Source organism: Vanacampus margaritifer, chromosome 5 (genome assembly GCF_051991255.1).
Source record: "Vanacampus margaritifer isolate UIUO_Vmar chromosome 5, RoL_Vmar_1.0, whole genome shotgun sequence".
Taxonomy (NCBI): domain Eukaryota; kingdom Metazoa; phylum Chordata; class Actinopteri; order Syngnathiformes; family Syngnathidae; genus Vanacampus; species Vanacampus margaritifer.
In genome coordinates this window covers 6,865,001-6,877,381 of record NC_135436.1, presented here as the reverse complement: position 1 = coordinate 6,877,381, position 12,381 = coordinate 6,865,001, and the positions used below count along the sequence as shown (strand labels likewise).

Here is a 12,381-nt window from a genome sequence, read left to right as displayed (position 1 = left end):
CATGGCGGCTTCCATGCCTGTCAAACAGGAAAGGCCCCCTCAGGCTTTCTATAGTCATCATCGCGATGCTTATTTTGAGACTCGTAACGAACCCAACATGGAGGAAGACCAGGGTTTTAAAACATTGTTTGCCCGGAACCTCCAACCAAACCTCAACCACTACTTGGGATTGCTTTGTGCCCTCAGACACTGACTAGCTCGCAGTTGCGCGACCTAGCAGCTAGGGGCTACATAAAATTGAAAGTCTCAACCCTCAGGACCACCGACGCTGGAATTTATCAGGTAAACGTGGGTCCTCCATCGGAGCTGGAAGGAGCTTCCTCCCATGTCCAGAGGGAAGACCCGTCTAAATCAAAAAGGTTGAGCCAGTTCCGCGGGCCGCGAAACTGCAAGCCACGTTTCAAACCCGACAGTCCACGTGACGAGCAGCCGGACAAAGAAAAGCAAGCAGACGACCGCCGGCACCCCAAATTTGCTAAAGGTAAGCCTAATTCGCGTTACAATCCAAAGCGCGATAAAACCGAATACGCGACAGCAACCGACTCCCGCCGTGAGTCTCGATACCGCCAAGCCGACTCCGAGACCGAGCACAGCTCAGCATATTAAAGGCTCTCTTGAAATTGTCAAAAGCCTCCTTAAAAGACCCACCTTTATGACTGACCGACGGCCGGACGGCCCCTGACGTGACCCACCCGCGGAGTCCACGCGCGGGCCCTCCAGAAGCTGAAACTTGCTTACCTTCTAAACCGCCTCCTGACTCAACAGTACTGGTACTTCAGGTTGACTCAAATACTACAGCCGACCCGCGTGAATCGCCACCAACCGACGAAGTGAGACCGTTCCAACAGCTGTTAGGGGAACTCAGCACCAGGGGGACAGCTCGTAAATTCTATCTGAGCGTCACCTTGGCGCAAGTTGTGACCCACGAAGCCCTCATAGATTCAGCTGCAGACGTCACGGTAATGTCAAACTCGATGTTTGAACAACTCCGCGTGGCGTCACGAGCTAACGACCGACCATTCCGCCTACAGCGGTGCCCACTCAACATTAGCGCCTTTTCAGCTACTAACACACTACTGGAGTCTGTTGCGATGGTACATTGGATCATTGGCCCCATGGAGTTCATCCCTCCAGTCTATGTGGGACCCATCGAATCGGTTCCCCTTCTTATGGGTCAAGAGCTGTTGTTCCGCTTCCAACCCATCATCGACTATCAGAACCTCGAGATTTGGGCCCAGGTGCGGCAGGCCCTGCCGACATGTCACCCAGACCCTGACCGGTCTCAGCTCTGCCCTGTGACTCGGGAAGCAGACGCCCCCATAACTAGCTGGGACACGTCACACACCAAGACAGGACCTCTCACGTCCCCTCTGAAGGACCGGCTAAGAAGCCACAATACCTTCCTATGTGACCTTGACCCGCCACCGTCTGGTGCCATGTACATCCCGCGCCTCATTGGAGATGTCCAGGTACAAGGCATGCCCGTCGTCGACGCTGTCCTCGCCCTGTGGGCTGACAAGTCAGCCATTTCTGCAGGTCTTGCTGACCACTTGCGAGATCACAACCCAAACATTGCTTTCGCTTCCAAGCCTTGTCGCTTTCCGCTGAACACGGAACCTCCTCGTACAATTACCGCAGTGGCCGTGGGCGCCTTAAGCCTTAAGTGGAATCAGCACTCACTGACCCACTACTTCCTGGTTGTCCCGGACACGCCCCACTCCCTCTTTGTGGGGGCAGATTTGCTTGTTCGCCTTGCCGTCCAGGTAGACACCATCAACAATGTGTTGTGGTCCCTCACCACCTCGGAACCTCTTGTGTGTGTTCCCAGTCTTCCAAACATGAAGTCCGGACAGACCATCCCAGATGCTTGCGAAGTCGTGAACGAGGACGAAGTGATCGCCCCTGCGATCACCCCCCTCGGTGATCGAGTGTGGTACTGGCCCACTGGACCTAAGACAAATCTGTGATACCCCTAGTGAACACTACGCCAAACAAAGCTAATTTGCGTGCCTTTGTTTGTTACTAGGAGATGATGCTGACCGTGATCGTGATGTTGTGTATGGCCGCCGTGGCGAGCCAATCCGGGATGGTTAAACTCGGACCCGCCGCGGGAATTGCCTTGAGAGAGCAACTAGGATTGCTCCTGACCGACTGCCGGACTCATACCCAAAGAATATTTGTCTACCTCTACCCCCAGGCAACGTATAGGAAGCACTCTGGCCAGAACGATAGTGACACCACTTGGGCTGGCAAACAGTTTGGCCTTTAAACTACTTACCACGCCGCCGAAGACATCACCCACATGTTTCGACAACTCGAGAAATTTGTAGTTACCCAAACCGACCTCAGTGGGGCTCAGAGACATGGAAAACGGTTTCTCGGAGGCCTACTATTAGCTGCCGCGTCAATTGGAAGTCTATTTAGTATAGGAATTTCTACTTTTAACGCCGTTCACTTGCAGACCGTGCGCAAACAGGTTAGTGAGCTTCAAACTGAGCTGCCAGATATCCGGAGTAAGCTAGTTCAGCAGGCTTTTAATTTACAGACACTTGGTAAGACTCTGAAGGGTACGATCCTTGTTCTTAACACACATAGTGTTATGTTGAACCAAACTAGATCAGCCGTGAAAATGCTGGCAACCGTGATCCAAAAGGACACGGCCTACGTACAAGGCGTTATGATGCTTATGAATGACATTCTGTGTGAAGTTAGTTCATCTGTGGACTACCTCGCTATGGGAAAAATTCCCCCGTACTTGGTACCGTTACAATTGGTCCAAGAGATCCTGTCTAGAGCTTTAGCTAGTTCAGCTACCCCAATGCAAACCCACCTCGCGTTTTCTTTAGGAAGTGCCACGGTGCTACACGTTAAACCCGAAAACTATGAAGTGGCTTTTATTATCACTCTGCCGATTATAGATGCCCGTAACATCTACCACCTAAAAGATGTCATCAACGTGGGTGCGTGGCTCTGGACTCAAGACTCTGGAAGTGTTCGGTTTAGGTGAACAGTGTGGGATTTTTTAATAGGTTTTAGGTGAACTAATGAATACACACTCACACGCACACACACACGCACATACACATACTCACCCACATACAAAATATATATTTTTTTATAATAATAATAAAAAAAAAAAAGAGAAAGCAATGATGATGACATGTCAAATCGGTAAAATTACCGAATGAACAATACTGAGCTCTCCAGGATTTTTTTTTTTATTTATTTATTTTTTTTAAAAGAAAGAAAAAAAAGGTTATCTTTCCTTCAGTATGGAGTGCTCGGGGCGAGAACTCCAGTCTATTGGGGTGGAGAGTGACGTCATGCTCGTCCCCTCAGACATGGAGTGCGAGCGTACCAAGCAGTTGGGATGGAAACTGAAAAAAAACAAGAGGAGGCCAGCTTTCAGCACTACCCAAACTCCAGCTCAGACTCCAAGAAAACTGAGAAAAAAACGGAAAAAAAACAAAGAGTTTGTTCGAGCACACACACCAGCACTCACACTATGCATAAGCTTGACACAGAGGCTGCAGTTATGCATTAGGCCAGAGGTGGCAGTCACGAGTAAACTGCTCTGTGGAGCAAATTGCCCCAAAATATCTTTGCAATAGCCTTTATTTGACCATTTGTGACTCAAGCATCTTTAATTAGAAGATTAACAGCTTTGCTGTTCAAAACGGGTACTCCTGCAAGCCTCTGAACAATATTTTTCAGACTGGACTCGGGTTTGAAATTGGCACCCTCTGTCTAAGGATGTGAGGTCTCAAGTCATGCGTATAGTGTGTACGTGAAGAAGAGAGTGTGCAGTTTCATTTTTCGGTCACACGTGGCAATAGCAATTCGAAATTCAATTTCCTGCATTGACCAGCATAAAACTAAAATGTTAAAACAACCATGCCCTATTCGTTGTGGAGAAAAGTGAAACATAAGGCTGTTATATAAGTTAAAATGTGTGTATTGTGTTTCTGTTACTACTTAAACTTTTCTCTTCTTTATATATTGTAGGGTGAAAGTGGTTAGAATTTCTTGCCGGAACTCCCTGACTGACAGATTGTGTGCGTGTGCGTGTGTGTGTGTGTGTGTGTGTGTGTGTGTGTGTGTGTGCGCGCGCGCGCGCGTGCGTGCGTGCGTGTGTGTGTGTGCGCGCGCGTGTGTAACATAACAAAATAACAGTTAACAAAAACACCAGTAACCTCATGTTCCATCTCCTAATAAGATTTTCCCTCATTCCCATCACATGTAAATGCAAAACCTCAATTTTAGGACATAACATTAGAACTTCAAGGATATAAATAAGTAACATAAATTAATAAAAAGTCAAAATGACTCTTACATTGTGCACATTGAAATGCAATATACTTTGAAGATAACGTAAACATTGACTCTTTTTTTTTTAATTGCTTGGATATCGAGTTGCTTCACTTTATGACAGGAGGTGCAGCCTAGATAGATACCCATTTTGATCATATAGCCATTCTTTTATTTGATTTTTTTGCCTGAATTGTCCCCCCCACACACACACACAGTAGTGCTAGCAGCATCGTCTATACTTGTATGTGGTTGTGAGGGTCCTGCTGTCTCTTCTAGCAGGGGGCACCAAAACACCCCCACCCCCACCCCCACCGACCCCCCTTGACTACTTCCAAAATTTATCGTAGGATATGGTAACTTTTAGAAGTAGTCAATTACGTGCCTTCATGGTATTGCATAGGGACATTACGTCAACCTCAGCTTTCACTCACTGTGCTGACTATTTTCTAAGGATTAGGATTTCAGATTAGTCTTTTTACTCTGAAATATAAATGAGACATGACGTACAAATATGAAGTTACAAAATATACAGTAGGCCCTATTTAGCTTCCGCCCAAGGAAGCGCATCTGTTTCAGAATTATATCTACAAAATAATTGAGCTTCACGCAAATGTTTTGTCAAATACACTGTGGCCATTTCAAGTAAAATTAAACCACCCTCCTTGCGTGGAGCTAACAAATATTTATGCCGCATCACCAGGGGCGTGAAGTGACCTTTAGAGGGGCAGGTGCTCAAAGCAAAAAAAAGGGGCACATGATAACGTGCCTGCACTATCCACTAGAGGGTGTTTAACAAAGTCGATTCCGCAATATATCGCGATATTACAGTGCACAATTCTCTAATCGATTCAATACGCCGGCGAATCTATTTTTAAACATCACTTTTTGATGGAAATATTCAACAAAATGTGTTTACACTTTAAGCATGGAAGAATGTTATATTATTGGAACATTAAGCCTCAATATTTTATTTTAGTGCTGTTCAAACATGAAACAGACTGCAACCTGTTTGTTAAATACAGTGGCTTATAAGCCTGAAGTTTCAGATAAATACATTTTCATACAAATCTTATATTGTACATGTACAAGTTTACAAATTAGTATTTTTTAAATTTTAGTAAAATAAAAAATAGCAATAATCACTTTATATATTTGTATCCATTGTATTGAAATAATGGCTAAACAATAAATCACACATAATGAAACTGTTGTTTGTTTGCAATGCCATTGCCAATCACCATAAAAACTTTTGACATTTGTGTATGAAGAATCATTTATGAACAACACATTTACATAAATAAAAACGATTATGTAAAATATACATGAAATGTACGCTTTAAATAACAAAACTAGGATTTTCCTATAGTGCAAGTAGCATAAAAATTTCTTACTTTACATTTCGCTTGATTCAGGTAAGAGCAAATGCGTTTTATTATTTTTCTGCAGATGTAAATGTTAATATTTTATTATTGGGACTGTACCCAACAATTACTGTAACTGCCGAATCTCAGCCAGCTACATTGTTTGTTTTTGACAAAACGCTGTGATTGTTGTGGTTGTTCTTCTTCTTTTTTTAGTTCTTAATTGTCCCCCTAATTTATGAACACACTTCTACCTGTTTCTTATTAGGACCTTACTCTGACCGCAAACCCCCCAAAACGAGCTCTTAGTTAAAAGAAAAACAAAGATCATGTAGCAATTTCCACTTGTGTTTTGAAGTATATTTCGATTCAGCTATCATTGAGTGCATGCTACAAGTTAGAGTCTTCAGGAAGATTTTATTAAAATTCTGAGTGAGAGTTACAAATTTCGACATATTCTGTGTACCTTAAACACATCAGTAGATGGAGCAGAAGCTGTACACACTTCACAAACTCCATGCCCGTCTCAATGGAAGAGGAACGTCAGTTTTACCAGGGATTTTTGCAGCGGCGAGTTTGGGGTGAAATTTCTTCAGATTACCTCAATACCTTTAAAAAAAAAAATCTGTAAATAATAAGATGTTTGCTCAATAGCTTCCAGGTCGTATGACCTATTTATCGCAAACCAGTGCTACATCATAGCTCCATGTTAGCTGGTTGACATACACCTCTTTTTTTATTTTTTTTTATTTTAACCTTCCCCTCATTTTCAATTAACTTAATATTGTACATACCAAAATTATATCTGAAAACCAGGTCATGGAACCTATTTACCCCACAAGAGTGCATACCCAATGAAACGTGAATTGGTGCTGTATTATACTGAAACATTGTTTAAACTGTCAACATTAATCAAATAATATTGATGAAAAATCTTTAAAAACTGCTCGTCAATAACATTTTATTTTGAAAAGTAGTATTTTATTTTCAAAACCAGATGTCGTTCTTCGCACCAGCGTCCTTTCACGGCAACTGATTTAACTGGATAGGTGATAGCCCGTGCAAGCCATTGAAGCCACAGGGCGGCCATTTTACCACTCGTATCACTCGAGACGTTTTTAACAAGTGGACGATATGTGCTGCTTTGAAGACCCCCTTTTTCTTTCATCGCTCAGTTCCTTAGACCCCAATACAGAGGCATCTTTTGTTGATTTACAAGTTTCCTCCTGTAAACATCATTAAGCATTTAATTTATACATGTATTTAAGGCAAGTTGTAAAATGTTTTAAGTCCTCTTGTTTATGTTTAACAAATTTAAAACATCACAAATCTCACTATTTCTATTAAGTACTGTCTCAAATGTTCTCCAATCTCGTATGCCGTGAAAGGTTTCTTGGGAGTGGTAATAGGGCGGCCTCGCGGCTTCCAAAGCCTTGGCCTTTCAGCTTCGCGCACACTACCGTAAATCCTAGAAAAGGGTGAAGAGTACGGGTGAACTTGAAAAGAAGAGCGACTGGCTTGACTCCGTAAAAAGAAGAGGTTAGCTTCACCAACCGAAAGTATGAAGTTTCTTCCTTCAAAATAACTCTCAATGCCATATAAGCTGTTATTAAAAATTGGCCGTTATAAAAGTAGACGTACAGTAATGTTACTGCACATAACCGACTTAAAAAAAACGTAGTTTTTCGTAACGTTTTCTTTAGTGTTGCGGTTCATGCGGTTTATTTTGAAGCAGATATTGCGGACGCAGACTGGAGGCACTTCCTTATAGGTAAGCAAATGACGCTTAATCAATCACATATTAGTTCTCTCGAGACTGGACCCAGGCAAAAACCTTTAAATGAACGACATTTGATTACCGACTGCTAAGGCATACTACTCTGCTGCAAACAATAAAGAGGTACGGTAATACATTGGTATCCATATAACATATACGAGCTGTCGCTTCCTCTGTTTCATACTTACTAGTGACAGCTTTCAATGTGAACACTGTCGATAAGAAGGTAATTTACATGTTAGTGATCTTAATGCAACTGCAGTTTCAGCGTTTGTTAGGTGTGGGTTGGGAGGTGTGAAGATCTGTCGTTATAACGGGAGCAATGACTGCGGGTAAACGTGGTGTTTAGTTATGTTTTCGAAACCTACCAGTCTACTATATATTTATTCGGGATCAAATCATTTCGTTGTTTAACATCGCGGTGCCTTGTACTGTAATGTTTCCATCCAGCTAAAACCCGCATAAAGTTTCCGCTGGCATTATAGCAGACCAGGATGAGCTCCTCGCTACAGCGGTAAGTTTCAATGATGTACAACTTTGTGTTGTGTTATTTTGCTCATCACTGCAGAGCTTCTTCTCTTCACTGACAAATGAAACACTGACAATACGTGGATTCGGGAAAGTTAGGACGCTTCGGAATTGGTAGGCAGGTGCTAAATTTCATATAAATAACAGTAAACAAAAATCAAATAGAATTACTCACCCTTCGATTTTGCTTGATAAAGGTGCACGAAGAAGTGACCTGAAGAAGTCACATCTTAAAACGAAAAACAACGTGTGTATGTACTCGCCCTTAACTGTGACATATTTACAGTATGTATTGCATTTTATAATACAGTTAGTGTGGGAGACCTTATTGTCCCTTTCACCATTTTGTACTGAACAGCTGGACTCAGATGTGTGTACAGCTTGAGTTCTATTTCTAGTTCTGTAGTAATCACTGATGCTTTGCTAAAAATAAATACATACATACATACATACATAAATAAGTCAATAAAATGCCATCTGAATGTCACAAATGCACACGTTCACTCCTACCGTGAATCATGCACAAGTCCAACCCATAATCTTTTAATAAATGTATTTAAGTGTACAGACCTGTCTGACTTTACGAGATCCGCAAGCGTGTAAACAATGTGATAGCTTGTCTTGAAGGGGATGTTTTAAGTGCATGTGTATGAATGGGTCTGATAAATTAGTTGAAATGCTGGCATTTGATGGCCTGTGAAGGGCGATGGTGTGCATTATATCAATGAGTGTTCTCATGATTATAGGGGGGGGAAACAGCATATGTTCTTAAAACACAGCCTTGAAGAAGCATTAGTTCAAATGAAAGGTGATAATTTGGTATGCTCTCTTAAATCCAACAGTCAGTGCCTCGGGTATGTTAATATACCGGTTTGAATCTGCAAGCAGGACATTGGCAGCTGTTTTCTGCTTTTAAACATTGTGTGAAGTAGGCACATGCACGGACATTTATGGGGGCAAGTGATCTTCTTTTTTCTCCTCCATATTGACGAATACAACTGTGTGAAGAAAAAAGTGTGCTCCAGGCAAAGGGAATATTTCTCATCAATGTTACACCACTAAGTGTCTCTCTGTGCACATGCCTGATGTGAAGCACAATCATACCGAATCAGACTTACTGTCAACAACAGGCTGTTGTCACGCAAGGAAAGTCACCTTTTTGGTTGTGGGAATGGAGCGTCCTATAAAGTGTATGAACAATGATTTCCTGATGAACTGACCAGAATGATCAGGCTGTGTTTTTCTCAGACAGTTGAGTCATGTTTTCGTATTTTGGAAGTGGAAGAGGAGAGTGGATGTTTGTCTCTACCCAGGTGCTGGATTGTACTGCAGGAAGGTCTGCTCCACTACAGTAGAACCAGGTGAACAGCTCATTCTGATGAAAATCTGTCTTTTCTTTTGCGCCATCCAAAAGTATTGACAGACATGTAAATAATTCTGCAAGAATTTTTTTTGTACCGATGAGGCAAAGGTTGAAGCTTTGAAAAGGACGCCATGTTGTAAGTTATGTCGGCTCCAGATGTAAATTCATAGAAATGCTGAAGTTGAACTGTTGACCTCTTGCCTCGTATTCAAATTCAAATGTTTCGGTCTCCAGCAAAAATCAAGCCATTGGTATCACTGTTCAAATACTTTTGGAGGGGAATATACAGTACACTATACCGTGTACCTGTACCCCCTATTAGACTCTGTTTTATTACACAAGCACATTTTATTGTGGTCCAATACAGAAGTTGTGTTAAATAATTAACCTTTTAACAGACTAATGTTCAGTTTTCACACTCAGATGTATTTGAACATGTTTACTAGGGGTGTGCCAAAAAATCGATTCTCATAAGAATCGCGATTCTCATTTAGAACGATTCAGAATCGATTTTAAATTTCCCCAAAATCGATTTTATTTAAATTATTTTATACTGTCTTCGATTTGTTTATGTGTGCCTTTATTGGGAGCGCTGTTCATGTTGTACCCGATTTGGCCATTGCTTCAATTTAAGTCATCGTTTGTATGCTTATCTCTCTGTCTCTCAGCCAAAATAATTTTTCAGATGAGACTGGAAACTGGGAGATTCTTTAAACAAACGAAATGTTTTTTAAACTGCCTCCGTCACTTTTTCTAGATGTGACTGAGATCCACAAGAGGAAGCTGTTCCTATGGTTCAGCCATCTTCCCCAGGAGGAGAAGCAGTTTGGAGGCTACTTTAGCCCAGAGACAATGCATGTGGATCCACTGATTCTAGAGAGGAAGCCGGAGGAAAGAGCAGGACTCCTCAGCTCCCCTCTGAAAATCCAGGATTCCTCAGGCACTTCCGTGACTGTAGAGCAGCTTTTTGAAATGAATAAAGACCAGCGTGAGGAGAGAGGACTTAATGTTCTGCTGTACGGAGCAGTCGGAACAGGTAAAAGCACGGTTGTCCGAAAGCTGGTGCTGGATTGGTGTGCTGGGACCACGCTGACTGACTTCAAACTGCTGATTCCCTTTTCGTGTGAGGATCTTGGCGAGCTAACTAAGTAAGACTTTTTTGTATGATACGATTAAATGTGCTCATCTCTGGGTACAAGTCCAAACGCATGTCCTGTAAGTTAAGTTCTTAGAGGAATCTAGTTGTCAAGTTGTCCATGGATGTTAACATAAAAGCTAGTCCCTCTCTATGTGTAAACCCTGTGATTGAATAAACGGTGACCAGTCTATAGTGATGGGAAAATGAAGCTTCATGAAGCACTTGTGATATTTTTTTACTCCTCTAGATGCCGCTCTTGGTTAAAAGATGCAGTGAAAATGTAATCACTTTCTATTGCACCAGACTTTATCTTTAAACCAAGAGCACCATCAGTGGAGTAAAATATGTACCCCACCTTTCACTCTCCATAAACTAGGAATTTGCTGTGGCTCTTCTGTTACCCTGGAGCAGGATAAGCGATACATAATATGTTGGTATTGTAACAGATAGGGGTGTCAAAATTAGTGTGTTAATTTTGAGTTAGTGTGTGATTAATGACCGCTCCTTACTTGGAAAGCCTGAACTGGGGGAATTCCAGTTGCAATGCAGCAGACACATCCACGTCAAAATTTAATAGTAATAAATGTAATAATATTGCATATATTTGTGGAGACTGGGGTCAAGTTGTATTTTACCATTTTAAAAATGAGCAGAATTTCACAAGTTGCTTCATGTTAAAAATGAAATAGCTCTTAATATGAAGAGAAAAATGCACTGAGCTGTCACCAAAGTCTTACAAATGCAATTATGCCATCTAGTGGCTGAAAAATGACCAACACAAATCAATATCACACTTGTTTTTTACAGTACAGTACATCTTTTTAATTTTAACAACATTTTATGAAATTACTGTATCAATGACTAAAAGATGCAGCCATATTTCTATTAGTTTAACATTTTTTCCACTTTTATGTTAACAAGAGTATGAAAAATATTTTATTGTACATTCAGAACAGATATAAAATTTGCGATTAAACGTGAGTTAACTATTGAAGTCATGCGATTAATTGTGATTATACATTTTAATCGCCTGACACTCCTAGTAATATAGTACAGTAATTACAATTCCTTTGCCAAGATGACACTGCAAGAAATGAAACAAAAGCGTGCCCGGCTGATGGGCCTGAAGGAATATTTACAGTCAATTCAGCCTAAAAAAAAAAACGCACACACACACAAGTATTTTGTGGTAAACAGTACTTACCATGGGCAAATGGTTACAAAAAAAGGCACAAGTGTCAGTTAAACAAAGACAGGAGTCATTAAACATTTGAAAAGCCTAACAAAAAAAAAGTTGAGGAGTTTTACCCACAAAGAGGTTTGAGAAACAATTCCGTTTCAGAAGAATTTTTCGATTTAGGTAAGGAAGGATATTGCTGCATGGAATCATCAGTTGCTGCAAATTCAGCGTGCGTATCTTGCCGTATGTCAACACAAGTGAATTGGGAATTAAACCTGCAATGTTCAGCGGAAGTGGCTGTGCCAAGCAATTCAACTGTCTTGATTTTGTTCCTTGTGCTTTATTTTGACCAGGAATGCGTCTTTGAGAGGCCTGGTCACTAGGAAGTACCTCCACTTGAAAAACAACCCTCTACTGAGTGGGGAGGGCGACCAGGCCAAAGATGTTCTCTTCTTATTCAATGGGATGGAAAAGATGAAACTTGACTTCAGGATTGGATCCACAGAGCTTTGCAGTGACCCAAATGAGTCGCTGCCTGCTGGTGCAGTAGTCGTCAACCTTCTCCGCAAGTACCTTCTCCCAGAGGTAAATTAAACAAGATGCAAATAGGATGTTCAACTTCTGTAAAATTATGTTTCTATTCAACAAAGTGGAAGTCAATCTTAAACATTTCTTGAAAATAATATGTTATACTGTATGTGACCTCACTAGTCTAAACATGAC

The 12,381-nt window shown here is 41.6% G+C and overlaps 1 protein-coding gene across 5 annotated transcripts in view; it reads left to right on the top strand.

Annotated features, from left to right (window-relative positions):
- Positions 1–7,179: 7,179 nt before the first annotated feature.
- nlrx1 (NLR family member X1) overlaps positions 7,180–12,381 on the top strand; it is a 31,347-nt gene continuing 26,145 nt past the window's right edge. The window contains exons 1-5 of one of the 5 annotated variants that reach the window (XM_077566001.1): positions 7,180–7,443; positions 7,900–7,963; positions 9,226–9,338; positions 10,098–10,488; positions 12,012–12,243. In XM_077566001.1, the coding sequence (XP_077422127.1) occupies positions 7,944–7,963; positions 9,226–9,338; positions 10,098–10,488; positions 12,012–12,243 (756 nt within the window). In that variant the 5' untranslated portion in view covers positions 7,180–7,443; positions 7,900–7,943. The other 4 variants (XM_077566000.1, XM_077566002.1, XM_077566003.1 and 1 more) reach the window with 4 other exon arrangements.